Below are 23,447 nucleotides of genomic sequence, written 5' to 3' on the forward strand. Positions count from 1 at the left end.
AAATAATAATTAGATTGATTAGATAAAACTCAGAGGTAAAGTTCATGTCATGGGTAACAAAACCAAACAGTACATTTTTGCCCACTTCCTCTTTTCTCTTTCCTTTCCGAGTAAATTGCGTCACTGGAATCTCTGTGAATTACCGCTATCTCTCATTCAGTCAGAAGAACAGATCTCTTGAGGTAAGGCTTACAGTTCTGTCTTTTTTATTCGAGAATAAAGAGATATTGACTTAATCTCCACATAAAACACGTAGCAGTTTTTTAAGAGTGCTCACAAAACTTTACCGCACTGAAGCTTATCATAGTTCAAGAATCATAACCATATAGTATTGTCATTTGTAACTATACGTTATAACTATATACGCTATAAATGCGCCTAAAGATATTGTTAAAATAGCTTCAAAAATAAATGATGATATAAAGTCTTAATCTTAACCAGAATATAGGCTACGATATTTATTTAATGCAATAAATGATAGGTAATATGTAACGTAATGCTATTTTGGCAGAAACGCTCGCTGTTTATTAGGCTATTATTATTATTATTATTATTGTGATAGACGAATATCGTAGTATAATGTAGATGGGTATCATGTGAATATACATATAAACGAAACACCCCTGCACTGAGTCAGATCCTGCTGTTATGCTTTGGCTTGTACATTTTCAAATGCCTTGTAATTGTGAAAGTAATGACCTCACTCACTTTAACACATTACAAGAAATACATTTAATACAAGAAATGAATGCTGCCTACTCTAAAACCCTAAACGTTTGTAATTGTACTAAATTCCCCATTTAAGAGTGGTTCTTCTTTTTAATAATGGCAGTGTTTGTCCTCATCAGGGTCATTCTGGAGCAGAATGTCGAGCCTGTATCACACTATCAGTCAGATCACGGATGAGCTCAGCACTGATGAATGCAAGCGCATCTCTTACCTGTGCGGCGCTCTTGATACGGACAAGTTCTCTACAGACCCCAGAGGCATGTTACAATCTGTGCTGTGCCAGATGAGGATGGATTACGTGTTTCTCATGGAGCTCATTCTGAAGATAAAGCGCTATGATCTGCTGCGAGAAGTGCTGAGCACCAACAAGAGCACGGTTGAGGGGCTGCTGAAAAACAGCCATTCTGTGTCAGAATACAGGTAATGCCCCCTCTACGAATCTTAATGTATGCACAGTGCGGGGTTTTTAAGAGGAGGTTTTAACCTGGACGTTGTGTTTCTAGAGTGCTGATGGTTGATGTTAGTGAGGACATGGACACAGAAAACCTGAAGTCCTTGGCATTCTTACTCAGAGGCACTTTACCAAAGCACAAACTGGAAAATGTCCAGGTACGATGAACTGGAAGCTCTGTTCTTCATGTGTCGAACTGAAATGTTTCATGTCTGGGGCTGAAATGAGTTTTTTTGAACATGCACTCGCAGAGTTTTTTAGACATTGTGGTGGAGCTGGAGAAACTCGACCAGCTCTCCAGTGAGAAGATGGACTTGATCAAACACTGCCTGAGGTCCATCCATAGGGCCGATCTAGCTAAAAAGATCAGTCACTACCAGCAGACAGGTAAGAAATGCCAGCTTCATGTTGTTATTGATGTTTTTGTAGATGCAACCAGATAATACACTCTAATTATTAGACCTGTTCTCTCATGCAGAGGGTTTAGGCTACAGTATGTCATTAACATGATACAATCTGAGAAAAAGAAGTTACAAAGCTGTCACCAGGATGTAGCCTTAGCATCATATACACCCCTAAAGGGTGGGTTTTTAGTCATTTAAAAGTACATAGTAGTTCCCTTTGGAAAGTTACTGCCCATGTGAAAGAGTCATATCAGTTCCTCTTTCCTACTTAGCCTTTTTTGGTAGTACTTTCTGTTGTGTCATCACTATTAGGAAATGAACCTTTCGTTTTCTTTTTTTAAATAACTGAAAACCGCTTTCGCAGTGCTAATGACCAAACAAGGATCTTCACCTCCGGACAGACTGATGTTCTGCACGACGGCATCGGTGAGATTCAATTTGGTTGCTTTGTCTCACTTCAGATGTTTCATATTTCCATAATCTTTACTTCAATTTGAATGTTTGCATCATTCACAGCCGAACAGCTCATTCAGTGTCTCATCAGCTTCCTGTAATGTCTGGCCAGTTTCCAAACTCTGTGGTGAGTTCATTCAAAAATGAGACAGATTGAGGAAATACTCTACCAGTCAAACATTTGGACGAACCTCTCATGGTCTCTTTATTGTTTAAAAAAAAAAAAATTATATATATAATATAATATATGATACTAATACCGGAAATTGTGGGATATATATATATATATATATATATATATATATATATATATATATATATATATATATCCCACAATTTCCGGTGTTAGTATCATCAAATTAGAGTCATCAAAACGAGAAAAAGTTTTCAGTATTAGAGTCATCAAAACTAGAAAAAGCACATGAAGGTATGGCAAACATTTTATGCAACCAAAAATCTTAATAATCTTAATATTTTCACTACACTGTAGAAAAATAAATTGTTGAGAAAAGTTCAAAGCAACATTATTCATTCAGATTTTCAGAAAGCGACTGGTGTTATATTTGTGACTCATCTGAAAAATATCCTAAATATGTGTATTTAATCAGGTTTGCCTAACACCTGACTGCTAGAGTGCACTGTGCTGCGTAATTGTATAAATATTTATATCTGTTTATCTATCTATCTAAATGTTATTTTATCTATTGTCTTTTCTTTTTATGAATTAATTGTATTTTTTTATTTTTTATAGATAAACCGACCGCAGTGAAGAAGAAACTACTTGGCACTAGCTCTTATTGTCAGGTAATTTAAATAAATAAATAAATACATATTTAATGAAATGCATATCATGAATTTTCGAATGAATCTGAAATATGTTTAATATGCTTTTAAGATGTACTGTATATCGGTTCAATGTAAGGAGCACTGATGCTCAGCTAGTTCATTATGAAACTAAAGGTTTCATTTCTTTCAGTTACAGTTTTCTTACATTTAGGGTGTTATTTGGTTTACTATTTATTATTTTAAGTAATAACAACATTTCCTAGTAACGTGTTATGGGTGCAGACTCCAAATATAAGTGAAATTGTTACTGTGGGTGAAAATGCCAGTGTGGAAGATTGTTATCAAGTGATGAATGTGGTCAAACCACTGACGTACAGTAAGAGATCAGTGTTGATATGATCTGTTTGATCTGCAGCAGCAGGAAGTGTACAGCATGCAGAGTGATCGCAGAGGAGTGTGTTTAATCATAGACTGTATCGGCACTGAAGCAGGTGAGAAATGTACTTTACACTACTGGCTGGTAAGATCTTCTATTTGAAGACATTTATAAAGTGCCATTTATTCCTGTGATATATTCTGTATTTTCAGCATCATCATCGCTCCAGTCTTTTGTGTCACATGATCCTTCAGAAATCATTCTGATATGCTAATTAGCTGCTTATTATTATTATTAGTGTTGAAAACTGTTGTGTTGCTTACTATTTTTGTAGAAACCATCATTCTTTTCAGGATTATCTGATGCATAGATGTTTCAAAAGAACAGCGATGTTTAACTGAAATAGAAATCTTATGTAACAATGCCTTTACTGTTACTTTTGATCAAATAAATGCATCCTTCATGAATAAAAGTATTAATTACATGTGTAGTTGAATGGGAATGAGCCATTTCTATTTACTAATTGCAATGCATTTCTATAACTATTATTAAAGCAGAGTTTATTTGTATTTTTAAAACTGAGCTTGAAATTGAAAGTCAATTGAATGTATATGTCTGTTTGGTGATTAGTACCACTTAATTGTGAAAGAAATCACATTATCCTCTAGTAATGGCTTCTCTTTTCCTTACAGATGAGCTGGAGCAGATATTTAAGGCCTTACACTTCTGTGTGATCACGCACAAGCTGCTGAGTGTGAGAGACGTGCAGTCCACTCTGAGGGAAGTGGCTCATCAGCAGGGTCACTATCGAGCGTCTGCGTTCATCTGCTGCGTCATCAGCCGAAGCCGCTCGTCAGAGCTGCTGGCCACTGACTCTCACGGCCCAGGACTGAACCTGGACACTGTCAGACGCCTCTTCACCTCAGACTCCTGCCCGGGCCTGGCAGGCAAGCCTAAACTCTTCTTTATCCAGAGCTATGAAGAGTCCGAGGCTCAGAGGTGTGCTGGGTGTATGGGGTGTGGAGATGAGGAGGGTGGACAGCTGGAGACAGACGCACCTGGGCTCTTATGCTGCAAGAGGACTGTCCCGGTGGACGCGGACATCTTCTGGAGTCACTGCTGGACTAAAGGACAACAGCTGGAGGTGCCAAACCATCGGTCTGTGTACCTGAAAGCCTTGAGAACCTCCTTAACTCAGGGACAGAAAAGGTAAGACTAATGCTTTGAAATATTTAGAATTACACTACTGGTCAAAATATTGGAATGATTATGATGTGTTTTTAAAATGACATTTATTCCTGTGATGCAAAGCTGAATTTTCAGCATCATTACTCCAGTCTTCAGTGTCACATGATTCTTCACAAATCATTCTGATATGCTGCGTTGCTGCTCAAGAAACATTTATCATTTTCAATGTTACAGACAGTTTTTGTTTTAAATAAATCCCGTTCTTTTGAATTTTTTTCATCATAAAATCCTGAAATATCCATCACAAAAATATTAAGCGGCACAACTGTTAATAATAATAACACATGTTTCTTGAGCAGTAAATCTGTATATCAGAATGATTTCTGAAGAATTATGTGACACTGAAGACTGGAGTAATGATTCTGATAATTCAGCGCTGCATCACAGGAATACATTACATTTTACAGTATATTCAAATAGAAAAGAGTTATTTTAAATTGTAATAATATTTCACAATACTAACTGATTAATAATACAATTATTCCAAACATTTTTCTGTAATCATATAGTATACTGCATAAATTAGATTGCATATTTCTATATCTCTATCGGCTGTTTTGGACGCAGGGATTCATGGATTGATTGATTTTATCTCTGAGCGTTATGTAAGTATCACTAATTTCTATTTTTATTCTTTTCAGGAGGACTCATTTGGTAGACTTGCACATGGCGGTGAACCGTGCAGTATATGAACACAATCACAAATCTCCAGAATCCTCGTACTTTTTAAATCTGAGACACACTCTCAGGAAGACAGTCTATTTGTCTTGATTCTGTCACGAACCCTTACGTTTAAGTGAAGGTAGATGACTATTCAAGAACATCTGCTGTTTGAGTGGATGACCATCATAATGATGTCTCTATGAATTGTATCAATTATGATTTGCAGTATTTCAGTAAATAAGTCTCAGGTTTTGTTGTTGTAGTTTCCTATATTGTCCACATGTTGGCAGTGTAGTCCAGTGTTGACACCACGTGTTAAACTTGCTTTTAAAACCAATATTTTTAATAAAACCAATCATGTATGTAATTTAATTGAATACATTGGCAAAAGAAAGTTTTAACAAAAGTCCCAAATAATATTAAACTATTTGAATAATAGCTCCAGAAAGCCACAGTGTAGTCACAGAAAACTGTATGACGCATCAACGTTAGGCTACATTATAACTCAAAGAGAGACCTGGGATTCAATCTTTTGAAATGCAGGTTTATTATTCAATTCTGTTTATCATTATATTTTATATGCATGTTTATTGTCATAACGTGTGCTTATGTTTGGCATTTAATAAAATTGGTGCTATTTGTATACTTCTTGAAGTGTGAAGAATGACTCAGCATTGAATAAATACCAGGCTTTACTAAAGCATTATATTAAAAATCCGGTAACTTTATCTGACTTTTTTTTGTTGTTGTATGTTTCCAACTTCTTGCTTAACTAGCAAAGATGTGCATTTTAAAAGAAAGAAAAAGTCAACCCTGTTACTGTCATAACTGAAATTATTTCCTTTTTTAAAAATAATAACATTAAGAAACAGCCTCCTCAAAGCCAAGTATAGTTTTTTTTTCTCATGTTTTCAATTTGACGTTCAACCCCGTTACCTTGGTTTTGTCAGGAGCTGATTACTGAAAAGGGGATATTTGTATTATCAGCTTGTTCTTTCTAATAAAACCCATGTGTCATGACCTTGAGCACAATGTTGACTGAATGAATTAAACCACTCCTCCTGTTACTGTCAACCCTGTTACCATAAACCCTGTTACTTAAGGGCGTAGCGGTATTTTGATAAACTGTTTACATTTAGCTTCAAGTGTCACAGTGCATATTTATTAACATTTGGCCCATGCTATAAATAGATATACATTATTTATCTGATAGAAAGCGTAGAATCTGAAAGAGATGTACTTCAATAAACACATACAAAAGGCATAATACTTTATTATAAAGAGAAAAGGCTGATTAAGTGTTAGCAAGAGGAGCGCAATAACAGTGGATGTCACTGGTGTGTGTGTGTGTGTGCTGGACTGACGCGCTGGATCTGTTCTCGCGCTGTTCCCAGCTGCTCTGCTGCAATGGCGAAGGTGGCGCGCTGAAGAACAGAGTTGGACGAGTTTCCCTTTGTTTTACGAAGCATTCTTCAGTCATGCACGACCGTCCAGCGCTAAATCCGGCTTGAAGAAGGGCGTGGATCTTCCATTTTATCAGCGGTCCGAGCGGCTGGGCTGTAAGCAAACGGCAGCCTATATGCAACCGCCCCGATACTTCTCACATCTGCATGCGATAAGCGACCAGCAGCAGCACCCACCCGCCCCTCTCTTTCCAGCAGCTGATCTGAGCCACAACAAGCCCTCTGGCCGGTGAGGACCTGGAGCTGTCTGAGTCGGACCCAGCTGGATCATGGCAGAGCGCAGTTCCACCGGATTACTGATGATGATGCTGGACCCGTCGCCGGCGATCGCGATGACTCTCCCGGCGGAGGTGCGCGAGAAGCTGGCGGAGCTCGAGCTGGAGCTCTCCGAGGGTGAGTCGCTGCTCTTCCATCTCCATGCCACGTTTTAGAGATCAGGGTTGCATCAGATTTCATATGAAAAGGGTTCATGCGTTATTATTGACGCATGCTGTTGACATACCCTTAAATACACACCTGTCCACATGCGATCTAAAATATCTGATCTGTCATCGGTATGTTTTTACGGCAACCCTTCTTTACCTATAATAGCGGTGATGAAGATGATGACAAATGTAAAGCAGGTTCACTGTTGTGTCAGCAGTGCTTCAGACCCAATAAAAGCAATGCAATATAAAGGACAACTAATACACAAAATCACATGTTGGTGTAGCCTAATAAAACTGCTGTTACTTGTGGCAAACAACAGAATCAGTTTGAGAATCATCCTATTGGTCGTGTTGTGTGTGTTTGAAGGCTCAGGAATGAATGCAAGACTTTTAGATTCATACAATTATGATTTTCAGGTTGTAGAAAACTGTATGCATGACATCTGGACTATTTGTTCCAAGCAAACTGCTCAGTATTCACAATATGCTATCTGGCTATATGGAAATTTCTGTCAAGAACAACATCATGCTTTGCATGTCATGTCCGTGCTGCAAATCTTCCCTAACAGATCGTTTGGTGATAAGAATATTGATTAAACTTGTAGGTCCTCACATATTAAGAATTTGTATCAATATATTGTCTCTACCATATTAAATCCTGACATGGAGACAAAGTCACGGATCCATTCTGATTACTATTTCTAACAAATCCCACAAGAGATTGATTAGTAAAAAACAAAACAAAACAAACAAACAAACAAGCAAACAAAAACCTTATCATATGGGCTAATATAAGATGTGCTGAACTGCAGTGGTAGTGGAACCTTTTAAACTGGAGCATGTCTTCTGTTTAAATGCACATCAGGAAGAGTTCAAACTGAACTAATTAGTCCAACCATGTGCTGTTTTCTTGAGATCTTCCAACACTTCAGTGAGGGAGGGGAATGAAAATTAGTCTATGATTTGATGACTGTTATTTTAATGAAATTCATAATTACAGGGCTGTTTTTTAAAGGGATACTCCACCCCAAAATGAAAATTTTGTCATTAATCACTTGCCCCCATGTTGTTCCAAACCCATAAAAGCTTAGTTTGTCTTCAGAACACAATTTAAGATACTTTGGATGAAAATCGAGAGGCTTGTAACCGTCCCATTGACTGCCAAGTAAATTGCACTGTTAAAGTCCAGAAAATTATTAAAGACATCGTCAGAATAGTCCATCTGCCGTCAGTGGTTCAACTGTAACGCAATGAAGTGACAAGAATACTTTTTGTACATGAAGAAAACAAAAATAACGACTTTATTTAGCAAGTCGTCTCCTCTGTGTCTCTCTGCATCACCGTAGCACCATTTTTGAGATTATGAGCAGAATGCAGGCAGCATACGTTCTTCTGTTTCAGCCGCAACACAAGGATGCGCTGTTTTCTTTCACATCAAAGTGTAAAACACATAGAAAACCTATACTTGTGGTGCCGCTGATACAAAAGAGCGTACACTATCTTGCTGCCTGCGTTCAGCTCATATTCTCCAGAATGGCGCTATACGGTGATGCGGAGAGACACAGAGGAGACGAATTGTTAATAAAGTCGTTATTTTTGTTTTCTTCACGTACAAAAAGTGACAGTAAAGACTTACATTAATACAAAAAAGCTTTTCTTTTTAACTTTCTATTCATTAAAAAAATGTATGCAGTGCTGACCTAGATTTCATTTGATTGTCTCTGGGATGGTAGCACCAGACCTAGTTTCTTAGCAGGCTGAGGGAAGTTTCACTGTTGTGGTCTTTTAAAAGAAGACAGTGAATCCAAAATTGCAGTATACTGCTGACATACTGTGTCACCGCTGAAATCTCCATTTAGTCTAAGTCTAAATTTCCTTATGTAAGTTAGATTTTTGCTTGGTTAACAAGAGGTGAACAACACAAACACAACAGGATTGCAGAAAACAGCCGAACCCCTGTCTGCTTCCTGTTTGCGTGTGCATAACTTCCTGTCCTGCACACTGTCTGATAGCCATTGTTTTCCTTTATCCTTTCATTGCTGACATCACCAGGCCCAACTCTAAAAGACCCTCAGAGAATCATATTATGCAGCGTGCTCCTTCTTAATAGGAATTTAAAAGTGAAGTGATGTTTTCTGATTTCAGCTAATTTCCTTGAAAATGAGGTTGATTCTGAATTTAAAAAGGTTGAATTTGTGTACTGCACCAAAGGTTCAAAGGTCATGTGGTATAAATTGTTCTCAACATTGTAGTTGAAATGAAGAACAGAGTGACCTAAAACTGTGGGATTTTTTTCTTTCCAAGGACACTGCTTTATTGTTATTCTTGACTAAGGATGTTCAGAGATGTTAATGGAGAATCACACTTCAAACTACAGTGCGGTTCAGGACTCTGGCTCTGAGAAACCAGCCCTGAGGCTGTTTCTCTAGTCTTTTTGAGGTTTAAATATCCATTGATGTAGTCCTGCTAATGATTTTGGATGATGGTGCAGGTGGATGAAGGAGTCATGTTTAATCACACCACATTGTTAGCTAAGTTCAGCCATAATAGATGTGTAAGTCTCAAGGGAGGCTTGATGTTCCTGAGCTGAGTGTAACAGACAGGCATATGAATAACTTTAGTGTAAATCATTCGCTTGTTTAACTGAAATGTTTTGCAGTGTATTGGCAGTAATGGAATGTAGTCTGAGTGATAGTGGCTTGAGTAGCACAATTGTTTAAGTCGTCTGTTGAATTGTGGGTTAGCTATTTGTATAGTCATGCACAGTATGTCAGTGCTATGTTATTATATTTGTTATATTAGGGTATGAGACTAGACATTTAATAATATACAGTACGCTTCTTTCCAATATTGTTACCTATAGAATAACTCTTTAAAGTCCCCATGAAATCAAAATGAAAGTTTTTTGGGTGTTAGTATCAATGTTAGTTTTAAGGTTATTTATAAGGCAGTGTGCTCCAAAACACTGACAAAATTCGCAATTAGAAGATATAAGCATTCAAAGCTTGCAGTTCATAAATTCCGCCGAAACGGCTCAACGATGTCACATTGTACTTTATCTTCTCATCAAATCTTCTGCCCAATCAAATGCTCTCTAGAATCTGAAGAGCCTGCCCCCTACACTATAAATAGACACTGAAGAGCCGGTTAAGATCAGTCAAAACTTAGTATTTCCTGTACGGTGAATAGCTCGTAGTGCACAATGTAGGTGATAGGGAACGATACAGTGTAAATAAACTTTAGATTGGTGCAAATAAGGTCTGGTTTCATGTTGTTTCATGGTAACCACAGCAGCACACATTGTCTGATCCAGACTTTGGCTCTGGTCCAGAGATGCGATCGCACGGAGAGGATCATATGCGCGAGTGGGCATATATTAAAAACTACACAGCCTCAGCATTATTATGACCACTATTTTGTTTTACTAAGAGTTTCATATTGAATCTAGGGGGTAATCTATTAGACAGTGGCTGTCAAACATGGCTTTACCAAGCTCAACGGCTCTGGCCAGAGCAGATATAAACAAAATGCTATTGGCTATTTTAAAAGGGGGACGGGGATGCTCTATGTCCTGCCCTCTCTTCCTGTTTCAGTTGAAATTACGTCACCACATAGAATAACACTTTGTGTTTCAAGGCACTTCAGGGGACCATAAGTTCATGCACACGCTTTCCCTCTCGAATGTAAACAAGGCTGACTATGCTGCATGCTTTCCCATTCTTGGGTACTCTCCAAAATGTTGGAAGATGTAACTCGGTTGTTAAATAATTTTTTTTTTCTTTGCACAAAAAAAAAAAGTATTTTCGTAGCTTCGCAAAACTGAATTTGAGCCACTGAAATCACATGAACTCACTATGTTTCTGAACCAGGGAACATTTCAGTTGCATTGCTGTCTATGGGAGGATCAGAGAGCTCTCTGATTCCATCAAAATTATGTTAATTTGTGTTTTGACAAGAGGGTGAGTAATTCATGACAGAAATTTAAATTTTGGGTGAACTAACCCTTTAAGTACACAGTCGGTTTTTTTTTTTTAGTTTTTAATGTTGTGATTGACCTCATAGCTGATTGCTTTGGCTTATAGCTTCTAACTAAAAAAAAAAAAAAAACCTTTCAAACCGAGGTCACTGAAAAAGTGTTTACATGCTGTTACACACTATAGTGATATCCTGTATACCAGTAGCTGGAGTCCATGTTTGGCTTCTCCTTAAATTAAATGCACTGATATCTGAGAATATTTTGTGGGGATTGCTAAATGAGATATCAATTGCAGTAACTCCTTTCCACTTCTAAAACAAACCCTTGTTTGTCCAATTTAAGCATAGTTCCTGATATACTTCACAGACTTCCCTGACACTTATTTTTTTTTTTCACAGTACAGGGCTGTCACAGAGAAAAGTGTGATTTCAAGACACCTTTGTCAGGAAATCCAGACATTTAGCATGTGGTTTTCCAAAAAAAAGAAATCACTTACAACAGCTTCAACTCAGATTTGAGCAGATATAATTGTGGGAGGGTCTCATCTCATCAATGAGAAGTAACATAGCATGTCCTGACATTCTCATAAGGTTTTCATGGGAAAGGTGCAGAGGCGTAAGACTTTGATCGGGGAGCCATGCAGACATGCCGAGCTGTTGACCTTGATATGGATAAGCGCTGGAGAGATGGGGCGTAAATGAGTGCAGGAAGACAAATAGTGTACATTAACTCCTGCGGCTCTGCTCTGCTCGTCCAGATAATTCATTCCCTCTCTCATTTTTTCATATCTCCACTTTCCTTCATAGCTCACCACTCTGGTTTGTAGCAATGCCTCAAAAACACATTATAGCAAAACATCTGTATGTATTGCTCAATGTCTGAAAGTGAAGGAGAGGATGTAGTCTAGCCTAACAACAGTCATATGTCAAGTCATGTGAAGAATTCAACGCAAAATGACTTCAACTAGATGGAACTCAGCATCGCTAGGTGTGTCCATTGCTAGTCCTTCCTTCTCATGTGGTCAGTCAGGCGACTGCAGGCATGTGGTGTTTTCTGCAGAATGAGAGGCATCTGGTGTAATGGTTTGAATGCTTGTGGTCAGTATTGGTTTGGTTTTGTACGTCACTATTAGGATGCAACCAATTAGATTCATTTGAGGCTGAATTTGTGCAGTTCTTTCTTACCCTTTAGAGATAGTTTAGTAACATTTAGATTAAGGAACACTTCACTATTAATTAGTTGGTTTAGCATGCATGTTTCTAGCATATTTGCTGTTTATTAGTACTTATAAAGCACATGTTAATACGTGAGCATATTCTAGATCCCTTAACTCTACCACATACCTAGGGCCCTATGAAATCCATTTTATTTTTGGCAGCGGCTATTTACTATTTAAGTGCAAATAACTATAAATTCTATTTACACTATGTTAAAATAGCAGGATTTTCTGGTATTTATACTACTTATTGCAAATAGTGGCAAATATCTGCACCTCAGTGTTGTAGTACATTATAAAACAGTAGGCGATATTGTAATAACATATTGTGTAAATTATCAGTTTTATTCAAATTATTATTGTTTTATTTTTTGCAAATTCCTTTTTTTTTCTCCATTTTTACAACCCGAATTCCGGAAAAGTTGGGACGTTTTTTAAATTTTAATAAAATGAAAACTAAAAGACTTTCAAATCACATGAGCCAATATTTTATTCACAATAGAACATAGATAACATAGCAAATGTTTAAACTGAGAAAGTTTACAATTTTATGCACAAAATGAGCTCATTTCAATTTTGATTTCTGCTACAGGTCTCAAAATAGTTGGGACGGGGCATGTTTACCATGGTGTAGCATCTCCTTTTCTTTTCAAAACAGTTTGAAGACGTCTGGGCATTGAGGCTATGAGTTGCTGGAGTTTTGCTGTTGGAATTTGGTCCCATTCTTGCCTTATATAGATTTCCAGCTGCTGAAGAGTTCGTGGTCGTCTTTGACGTATTTTTCATTTAATGATGCGCCAAATGTTCTCTATAGGTGAAAGATCTGGACTGCAGGCAGGCCAGGTTAGCACCCGGACTCTTCTACGACGAAGCCATGCTGTTGTTATAGCTGCAGTATGTGGTTTTGCATTGTCCTGCTGAAATAAACAAGGCCTTCCCTGAAATAGACGTTGTTTGGAGGGAAGCATATGTTGCTCTAAAACCTTTATATACCTTTCAGCATTCACAGAGCCTTCCAAAACATGCAAGCTGCCCGTACCGTATGCACTTATGCACCCCCATACCATCAGATATGCTGGCTTTTGAACTGAACGCTGATAACATGCTGGAAGGTCTCCCTCCTCTTTAGCCCGGAGGACACGGCGTCCGTGATTTCCAACAAGAATGTCAAATTTGGACTCGTCTGACCATTAAACACTATTCCACTTTGAAATAGTCCATTTTAAATGAGCCTTGGTCCACAGGACACGGCGGCGCTTCTGGACCATGTTCACATATGGCTTCCTTTTTGCATGATAAAGCTTTAGTTGGCATCTGCTGATGGCACGGCGTATTGTGTTTACCGACAGTGGTTTCTGAAAGTATTCCTGGGCCCATTTAGTAATGTCATTGACACAATCATGCTGATGAGTGATGCAGTGTCGTCTGAGAGCCCGAAGACCACGGGCATCCAATAAAGGTCTCCGGCCTTGTCCCTTACGCACAGAGATTTCTCCAGTTTCTCTGAATCTTTTGATGATGTTATACACTGTAGATGATGAGATTTGCAAAGCCTTTGCAATTTGACGTTGAGGAACATTGTTTTTAAAGTTTTCCACAATTTTTTTACGCAGTCTTTCATAGATTGGAGAGCCTCTGCCCATCTTTACTTCTGAGAGACTCTGCTTCTCTAAGACAAAGCTTTTATAGCTAATCATGTTACAGACCTGATATCAATTAACTTAATTAATCACTAGATGTTCTCCCAGCTAAATCTTTTCAAAACTGCTTGCTTTTTTAGCCATTTGTTGCCCCGTGCCAACTTTTTTGAGACCTGTAGCAGGCATTAAATTTTAAATGAGCTAATTAAGTGGATAAAAGTGTAAAATTTCTCAGTTTAAACATTTGCTACGTTATCTATGTTCTATTGTGAATAAAATATTGGCTCATGTGATTTGAAATTCCTTTAGTTTTCATTTTATTAAAATTTAAAAAACGTCCCAACTTTTCCGGAATTCGGGTTGTAATTTCCAAGACTCTGTTTTTATGGTTCAATAATAATAAGAAAATAATCAAAAAGCATGTTTTATTATTTGAAACCATGAAACCTTTCACAATTTAACAGGAATTTATTGAAAGTTAAACAGAAATAATTTTTTTTAAAGCCCTATGAAATAATAATAAATAAGTAATATACAGGTGCTGGTCATATAATTAGAATATCATCAAAAAGTTGATTTATTTCAATAATTCCATTAAAAAATCAAAACTTGTATTTTATCTTCATTCATTACACACAGACTGATATATTTCAAATGTTTATTTCTTTTAATTTTGATGATTATAACTGACAACTAAGGAAAATCCCAAATTCAATATCTCAGAAAATTAGAATATCTATGAAAAGGTTCTATATTGAAGACACCTGGTGCCACACTCTAATCAGCTTAATTAACTCAAAACACCTGCAAAGGCATTTAAATGGTGTCTCAGTCTAGTTCTGTAGGCTACACAATCATGGGGAAGACTGCTGACTTGACAGTTGTCCAAAAGACAACCATTGACACCTTGTACAAGGAGTGCAAGACACAAAAGATCATTGCAAAAGAGGCTGGCTGTTCACAGAGCTCTGTGTCCAAGCTCATCAATAGAGAGGCGAAGGGAAGGAAAAGATGTGGTAGAAAAAAGTGTACAAGCAATAGGGATAACCGCACCCTGGAGAGGATTGTGAAACGAAACCCATTCAAAATTGTGGGGGAGATTTACAAAGAGTGGACTGCAGCTGGAGTCAGTGCTTCAAGAACCACTACGCACAGACTTATGCAAGACATGGGTTTCAGCTGTCGCATTCCTTGTGTCAAGCCACTCTTGAACAACAGACAGCGTCAGAAGCGTCTCACTTCAAAAAGGACTGGACTGCTGCTGAGTGGTCCAAAGTTATGTTCTCTGATGAAAGTAAATTTAGCATTTCCTTTGGAAATCAGGGTCCCAGAGTCTGGAGGAAGAGAGGAGAGGCACACAATCCACGTTGCTTCAGGTCCAGTGTAAAGTTTCCACAGTCAGTGATGGTTTGGGATGCCATGTCATCTGCTGGTGTTGGTCCACTGTGTTTTCTGAGGTCCAAGGTCAATGCAGTTGTATACCAGTAAGTTTTAGAGCACTGCATGCTTCCTTCTGCTGACCGACTTTATGGAGATGCAGATTTCATTTTCCAACAGGACTCGGCACCTGCACACAGTGCCAAAGCTACCAGTACCTGGTTTAAGGACCATGGTATCCCTGTTCTTAAATGACCAGTAAATTCGCCTGACCTTAACCCCATAGAAAATCTATGGGGTATTGTGAGGAGGAAGATGCGATATGCCAGACCCAACAATGCAGAAGAGCTGAAGGCCACTATCAGAGCAACCTGGGCTCTCATAACACCTGAGCAGTGTCACAGACTGATCGACTCAATGCCACACTGCATTGCTGCAGTAATTCAGGCAAAAGGAGCACCAACTAAGTATTGAGTGCTGTACATGCTCATACTTTTTATTTTCATTCTTTTCAGTTGGCCAAGATTTCTAAAAATCCTTTCTTTATATTGGTCTTAAGCAATATTCAAATTTTCTGAGATACTGAATTTGGGATTTTCCTTAGTTGTCATTTATAATCATCAAAATTAAAAGAAATAACATTTGAAATATATCAGTCTGTGTGTAATGAATGAATATAATATAAAGTTTCACTTTTTGAATGGAATTAGTGAAAATAAATCAACTTTTTGATGATATTCTAATTATATGACCAGCACCTGTATTTCTGTCACAGTTTGTTCAATTTAAACCAAACTTTTATTTTGACGGGTTGCAGTGAAGACCTTTAGTTTCTGTTTATATGTAGTATGATGGTAGTTTTTCTCCAAAGAAATGGTAAAATGCTCATGAAGTGACTCAGAGCAGTTCTAGAGTTTATGTGTTCATGTACTTATATACTACGGCAGCAGAAGCTGAAAACACTGCGAGCGTCACACGCGCTTCAACATGTACAGTAAATTAAACTCTGTGTCTGCACCATTTATTCACACAGGCAGACAGAACATGTAGGATTCATATTTAATTAGAATTTTGCAGCTTAATATTCACAGACACTAGTCCATATTGCAGTTTGATGTACCGTATTTTCCGGACTATAAGTCACACCTTTTTTTCATAGTGATTCTCACTTGGTCCTTCTACGTCATCAGCACATAGTGAGTGTTATAAGTTAAGTTATCAGTCTTTAAGAGAAGGACTACATGAAAACCACTATGGATGATAAGTTCGTTCTGTCGCCTTGTTCTTATTACTTTATTTGTAACGGTAAGAAAGATTTAATCTCTCATGTATGAGAAGAGCGTGTTGCCGTGTAGCAGCCGTTAAATGTGTGGGACACCAACTCCTCATTTTCTATCTCTTTCATTTCATGGATTTAACGAGTTATTCGAGTCAAAGTGTTACAATTTCAGCGACTGCAGGCTCTAATCCTCTATTGCGCGCATGTGCGTGTGTGAAATGCAATGCTAAAGTCAAATAGCTGGGCAGTTTGATAGCCTAATTATAATAGGCCGCCTAATAAAAATAATAATGGTTATTATTATTATAATCTAATACATTAATATGAGAATGAGCCTAATATCCTCTTAATGATCAACAGAGAAATCTGCTTATGTCGATATCTCTGACTATCGTCGATACACGATACTATCGTCTATCGGCACAACCCTACTTTGCACTCAATTCTGACTAGGACCGTACATAACCACTACAACAACTACCTTACTTTATATCAATAATCAGCAAATAAGGGGTTTATTGAGGGAGAACTCTTAGTTAATAGTGAATACGTGTTCCCTAATCTAAAGTGTTTCAAATTCTTTCATTACACATATAGTTTTTGTTTAGGTTAACAACACAAATCAAAAAGAAATGTTTTAGAGAGAGAGAGAGAGAGAGAGAGAGAGAGAGAGAAATATTCTGTTACTGCAGGAAAAACCTCAGACAGAATGCAATCCGTGCATGGTACAAACATGTACCAAATGTGGATGGTGAAACATTTATTTATTTCTTTGCAGGAAACATTTCACCCCTAGTCTATATATAACTGTTTGTTATTGCTGGTTTGAGTGCTTGTTAGTGTTTCATTGTCCCTGATCAACAACGTCAAAGTCATATTCCCATCTTGTTGCCATATTTGTGGTCTGACCAAGTTCAGTCTGTCCAGCTGTTGTGTTTTGTATTCAGTGGGTTTCTTCCAGGAACACAGCGCTGAGAAAGAAGTGTGGGACTGTGATAAGACTGTACAACCCTGACTCTTCATTTAAGCACCAGCTCTGGATGTGTCTCCCTCTAGGGTTTCTGTGTTTCAGGGGCTTTCTGCGGTCTTTTGATGGAGCTTTCATTAGTGTAAGGCCAAGATAGAAGTAAGAGTTTGTCTGGAGGTTTCCTCAGACAGATTGTGAGGTTGAATTAAGACATGTCTAGGGTTCAGGCAGCAGTGCTTGGTGAGACAAGAGAACACATACAAATATGCTGAATAAAATCTGGTGTACGATTTACTTTGAAACTGTTTTCACTCTAAATTTGTTAGTACATTTCGCAAACAGTGACAACGAACTGAGAATTAAACATGGACGTTTGAAATAGAAAGTGTGAAATATTAAATATTTTATATTATATATTTTATTGTCAAATTTACTTTTATTTCCAACTTCAGAGAGCATGTTGCCTGCTGTTTCTGTAGGAGGTAAATCTAGATAAAAGACAATCAAGTACTCAACACAATATTATACCTGGTGGAAGTTAAATTTAGTTCCTTCAATTTGGTTTGGTTTGATTTCGTGGACTCTTTAAGGTTGGGAGCACACTTGAGGGGAACTTTCTTTCCTGTATTCCGGTCTGATTACTGGATCGGGATGAAAAGGTCAGGTCACTCTCGGACTGTGAACCGGCTCACATGACTCAACATTTCCTCAGCGTGTAATCATAGCACACGGGTGGGCTGGATCTTCAGAGACACACCCACTCCAGCGTAACCCTTACAACGTGCCATTTCTGGAAGGTACATAAAAAGAAATGCATTTCTAGTAAAGGGCCACACGGATTACAGGAACATACTTTGAGAAACAAGAAACCATTCATTTTGTAGCCATTTTCTATCAGTGACAGTTGTTTTGCATATTATATATATGCAATGTTAAGGAATTCATGTTTTTTTCATTCAGATATGTAAATCAACATGTATAAATTGTTAGTAGTCAATTAATGGGGAGATAATCGAAATCAAATCGGTCTGAAAAATTAATCGTTAGATTAATCGATGCATCGAAAAAATAATTGCTAGATTAATCATTTAAAAAATAATCGTTTATCCCAGCCCTAATCTTCAACCTTTATTAATCTTAATACCAGAGGTGGGTAGTAACGAGTTACATTTACTTCGTTACATTTACTTGAGTAATTTTTTGGGGTAACTAATACTTTTCATAGTATATTTAAAGATGGGTACTTTATACTCTTACTTGAGTAAATTTTTGGGGAAAAATCTGTACTTTTACCTCGTTACTGTGGGCGATGCTCCTCTCGTTACTTTATCTTAATGCAATAAATGTTATAAATGCTTCAGTTTATTCCAAACGCGCCGTCTACTTTTCTCTGGGCAATGAGCGATGCCCATTCACGAATGATTCATTCTTTTGAGTCAATTCTGTTCCAAGGCTTGATCAAACCAATTGGCAAACGAGTGAATTGGTTCATGAATCAGTTTGAATGAGTCGTTCAGTTCTCTGCTGCACGCGCTGAGCGTCTGAAGTGGTTCACTCAGAGTCAGAGTTGTAACGTTTAAGAACAGAAAAAGCGTTGAAAACGTGGCTGGAACTGCACTGAATTGAAAGCAAATCTGCAAAGGCTATTATTTGCTTGCGATGGAGATCCTTATTAGATGAACACCGCGTGTGCTGTCTACTGTTTAACAGGTAATAACTTGGGCTACATTCGATTACAGTACACAATACCTGTGACATTAGTTTGTTGTACGTGTGTGGCTTATAACAGAGGGGAGTCAAGTTGAATGCAGCTTCCAAAAGACAAAAAATAGCCGATTAAGATTTTATTAATTTTAATACAATCACACCGGTGCGAGTACGTTCAGCGTGTCATATCATCAGCTGCTAAATTAAAATCTGTGATCGCTTGCTGGCGCTGAGCCAGAGATAGATGTGTTTTTACAGCACTGCTGATTATAACCAATCACACATGATTCTTTTGGGCTTATTAAAGCATTGGCCAATCAGAGGCGTTCAGATGAGTCATCGCTAAAAATGCCGGTGCTTCCTTCACTCGCTCACTGACTGAATACCTCTGGCGAATTCTCTCGTCAGAAACAACAAAGTGCAGATGTGTGTACGAATCTGTAATTAAGATATTGATTTCACAGTGTTAACAGTTTCAGTGATTTTTAATGGGAGTTTCTGAGAGTGATTGAAATCTAGACTGTCAGTGAAAATGATCTTTAATAATGTAAATGTAATTTGCTCTCTTTCTGAACAATGAAAGATTAGTAGCAATATTTATATCACATTAACTTTCAATGTTAAATTCACATTCAATATAAAGTCAGTCGTATTAAAAATATGTTAAGGCATGACACCTATATCTGTTACTTAAGTAAACAGACAAGGTTTTATAATAAATTACATAAATTGGAGTAAAGGCTGATGAAATATATACATTTATACATACACACATACATTACATACATTTTATCTATATATCTAAATAAAAATAGGCTCAGTATATATGACCCAAAGTAACTAGTAACTAACTACTTGAGTAGATTTTTTATCCGATACTCTTTTACTCTTACTCAAGTAACTATTCAAGACTAGTACTTTTACTTTTACTTGAGTAAATATTTCTAGAAGTACTTTTACTTTTACTTGAGTACAGTTTTTGGGTACTCTACCCACCTCTGCTTAATACTCATTTCAGCATTTTCTAATTCATTTCTACAATCAAAAGTTGTAATTTAAAATATATTCTGTTCACATTTAGCAGTGTGCAAACAAAGAACAAATGTATAGTTATTAACTAAGATTAAAACGAATACTGTAGATATGCATTGGTTATTATAAGTTAGTTTTAGCTACTACTTGTTAAAAGTTGTAACTTATTGTAAATGAGTCTATTTCTTCTCAATAGCAATGAGTTCCATCAATATATATGATGCTTGGAAGACAATATTTAGGGAAATGTCAGCTTTTTATAGCAGGTGTAATGATTATTAATAATAAGCAAAAGATCATTTCCCCTGCCTACGTATGTATGACACAAGTTTTATCATGTATTGTAGGAACTCTGACACATTGATGCATTATTATGTGTTTAATAAGTGAACATTTAACTTTGACATCCATCTCTTTAATAAAAGAAAATGATTGATAACCACTCTTGATAAACATCCAATGGTCAAGTAAAGAATTCAAGTGTTTGTATGATTGACTAGCATGAAATTGTTTCCTTTATTTTTCTAATCTTCCACCATGTGCTGGCCGCCGTAGGGAAAAGAAAGCTCGTCCTTGGCTGCTGACTCACACCCAAACAGTATCCCAGCTATATAAACTCTGATGTGCTGGTTTTAGCCAAGAACTCATGCGAGATACACAAGGCTTTTTGCCTGCGGCTGTGGAGAATAGATTTTCTGAGGGGGTCATAAATTTTGTATGTGCCTGAAAGCATGGCAAGACTTCAGAGTGTTATGCCGCACACTGTACTGTCTGTGTGTGTGTGTGTGTGTGTGTGTGTGTGTGTATATGAGAAAGAGTGTGTGTGTATTTGTATTTGTCTCTGGGTTTGTTGTTTTATGTCCCATGTTCTGTTTGTTGAAATGAGTCTCTTCTCTTTCGAAGGCTCAAGTGTCTCGCTGCATGCCATGCTAGGTCATAAACGGGTTTCTTTCACTGATGTTTATTTTTTGCATGACTTCTTTTGTTTCATGTTATAAGATTAAATATCACTAATTAATGAACTGCACTATATGTTATTGCTGCTTTTGGTTCATTTGACTTATAATAAGCCCACCACATCACATTTCAACCTATTGCACCCACTGTTCTTTTTGCTTTTTGGGGCTAGTCATGTTTTATTTAACCATGTTTCTGTTAGCACTGTCTACAGCTCGGGATAATGGAGTCTCTCAGCATTTTTATAGGGGCACTGATCTCTTTCTAAAAACCTTTTGTTTGGACAGTTACCAAAATTGATTTCACTTAGGGGTTAAAAGAAGTTCAGTATAAGAAAGCAGGGTCATACTTTTAGTGAACAGTCCGTTTATATGAATATGTTAATTAATATGCGCTGTGTGCTTTCCTCACAATAACAAACTGAGCAATGAGCATTCAACAGAAATTGCAGTTGTGAGAAAACAGCCGTTAAAACGTTTTTTTTATATACTGTAGTTCTTTATACAATAGATTTGCAGCTTTACGATATTAAACGTACAAAGTGTAAGTATCACTATCAATTGGGATTACAACTTAATTTTCTGCTAAAAAGCAGTTCTCCCGTGTGGTCATGTTTTTACTCATGGATGTCTGACCTTGACGGATTAGAAAGAAGAACTGAACCAGATATCAAAGAAAGGGCGGAGCCCCAGAGCCACACCTAGATATTACATCATAACCACGGACCAAGGTAGTTTGAAGGTGCTTAATAATGAGAAATTTGCTTTTATAGGTTGTTTAAAATTCCAAAACGGACTCCAAGCGTACTTTTTTTTGGCCCTGATTTTGTTCGAAATGTGCTTTGATTTTAAATTAGCATGTTGCTATTGCTAAGCTACAAAAATAGCATAAAAATAGTTGGCACACAAAGTCTTTTTTACTCATTAACTCAAATTAACACTAATAAAGCGGGAACACATTAGTGGAACTTAGGTGAGCTTTAGTGGGGAAAGAAGCTCTGTTGTCCATCATTATTAGTGTAGCGATGCATGCAGCCACGCTTTGTGTTTAAATTCAACATAAACAGCTTTATATTGGTCGACCTGGTGAATTTGCATGTTCAAAATTTAACAAACTTGAATGCAAAATCTTTAAGAATTCTCAAATGTTCACATATTCATTCTAAAAAAACAGAAACTATGTAGCATTTTATTTTCATTTTCATTTTAATCTATACATTTCCATGAAATGTTTCAAAAATGTTGCATGGTACAATCGATGTCAAAACCTATGCACAACTTGCTAGATGGGTGGTACTTTCATTGAACATTGTTCAGTATTGAATACAATAATTTTTGGAACAGAGTTTAGTGTGTGTGCGTGCCACTGCTTGCTGTATATTAATGATCAGTCATCGTTTTAACTCTTTAACAAATATTCTCTGGCTTGCTTGTGTTTTTATCACACAAGCGCTCTCTCAGGAGGTATTTAGTGCTTTCGGAGCTCTTGAAGAAGGACTGAGGCGGTGTGTTTTGTAGTGGATTGATTTATGGCTGGCAGGAGTCCTGACCATGTGATTGAATGCCCATGAGCAGATTGCTAGTGGACATTTTAATTTCACTCCCAGGATCCTGTGCTGTTTTTCAGCTAACTGCTGCTGTCAAATCACAGGAGTCTAGGGTGAGATTGAACAAGTGTTTTAATAATCAATTCCTTTGATCCCAAGACTCCATAAAACATGTTAAACTCATTGTTTTTGCCAAGATCCCAATGCAAAGAGAGAAAATATGTGCAAAATAAGGATGGACGGCTTTTCATCTAAGCTTCACACCCAAAGAGTCTTTTAGGGTGAATCTCATGAAAACACGTCCAGGTAATTATTTACCTCCAGAAAAGAAAAAATAATATCTTTATATAATATAATACAGGATGAAGACATTATTTGTACTGTATTATATTTGTATAAACCTTTTTTATTTTTGCATTGTATTGCACTTAGGATGCACTCATAAAATAATAAAGAAAGCTCTTTAGTAAATATAATAAACTTTATTTTTTTCCACCAAAATATAATTTATAAATTCTTTATTTTGATTTTAGGATGAAATGTTCTCCATAGGTTTCGTGAGATTCACTCTTAAATGTTCCAGGTGTGTTTTAATTTTTAAGGTCACCTGGTAATAGTAAAGCTCTGAATAAATGCTGTTTCTCAGAGGCACAGAGAGAGCATGTGAAAGAAAGCACAGGTATTGCTTGGGTGCTGCTGTAGCTACTGTGTTTACGTCAGAAATGAGCGGCGTTTGATCTCACCAGTGA

At 37.2% G+C, this 23,447-nt stretch overlaps 2 protein-coding genes across 5 annotated transcripts in view; both read left to right on the forward strand.

The window, feature by feature from the left end:
• The first annotated feature begins 123 nt into the window (after window positions 1-123).
• On the forward strand, window positions 124-5,954 carry LOC132094651 (CASP8 and FADD-like apoptosis regulator). The gene is made up of 10 exons (XM_059499318.1): window positions 124-182; window positions 865-1,149; window positions 1,233-1,338; window positions 1,432-1,567; window positions 1,949-2,010; window positions 2,101-2,164; window positions 2,789-2,841; window positions 3,239-3,314; window positions 3,892-4,408; window positions 5,089-5,954. Exons 2-10 carry the CDS (start codon window positions 866-868, stop codon window positions 5,216-5,218), a joined length of 1,428 nt encoding a protein of 475 aa, XP_059355301.1. The 5' UTR covers window positions 124-182; window position 865; the 3' UTR covers window positions 5,219-5,954.
• Window positions 5,955-6,449: 495 nt separating this feature from the next.
• Window positions 6,450-23,447, forward strand: part of LOC132094913 (disco-interacting protein 2 homolog A-like) — a 120,562-nt gene continuing 103,564 nt past the window's right edge. For 3 of the 4 annotated variants that reach the window (XM_059499572.1, XM_059499573.1, XM_059499574.1), the window contains exon 1: window positions 6,452-6,966. In XM_059499572.1, the coding sequence (XP_059355555.1) occupies window positions 6,843-6,966 (124 nt within the window). In that variant the 5' untranslated portion in view covers window positions 6,452-6,842. Of the gene's footprint in view, window positions 6,967-23,447 lie in introns of all 4 variants that reach the window. The other variant, XM_059499577.1, reaches the window with a different exon arrangement.

Source organism: Carassius carassius, chromosome 19, assembly GCF_963082965.1.
Source record: "Carassius carassius chromosome 19, fCarCar2.1, whole genome shotgun sequence".
Taxonomy (NCBI): domain Eukaryota; kingdom Metazoa; phylum Chordata; class Actinopteri; order Cypriniformes; family Cyprinidae; genus Carassius; species Carassius carassius.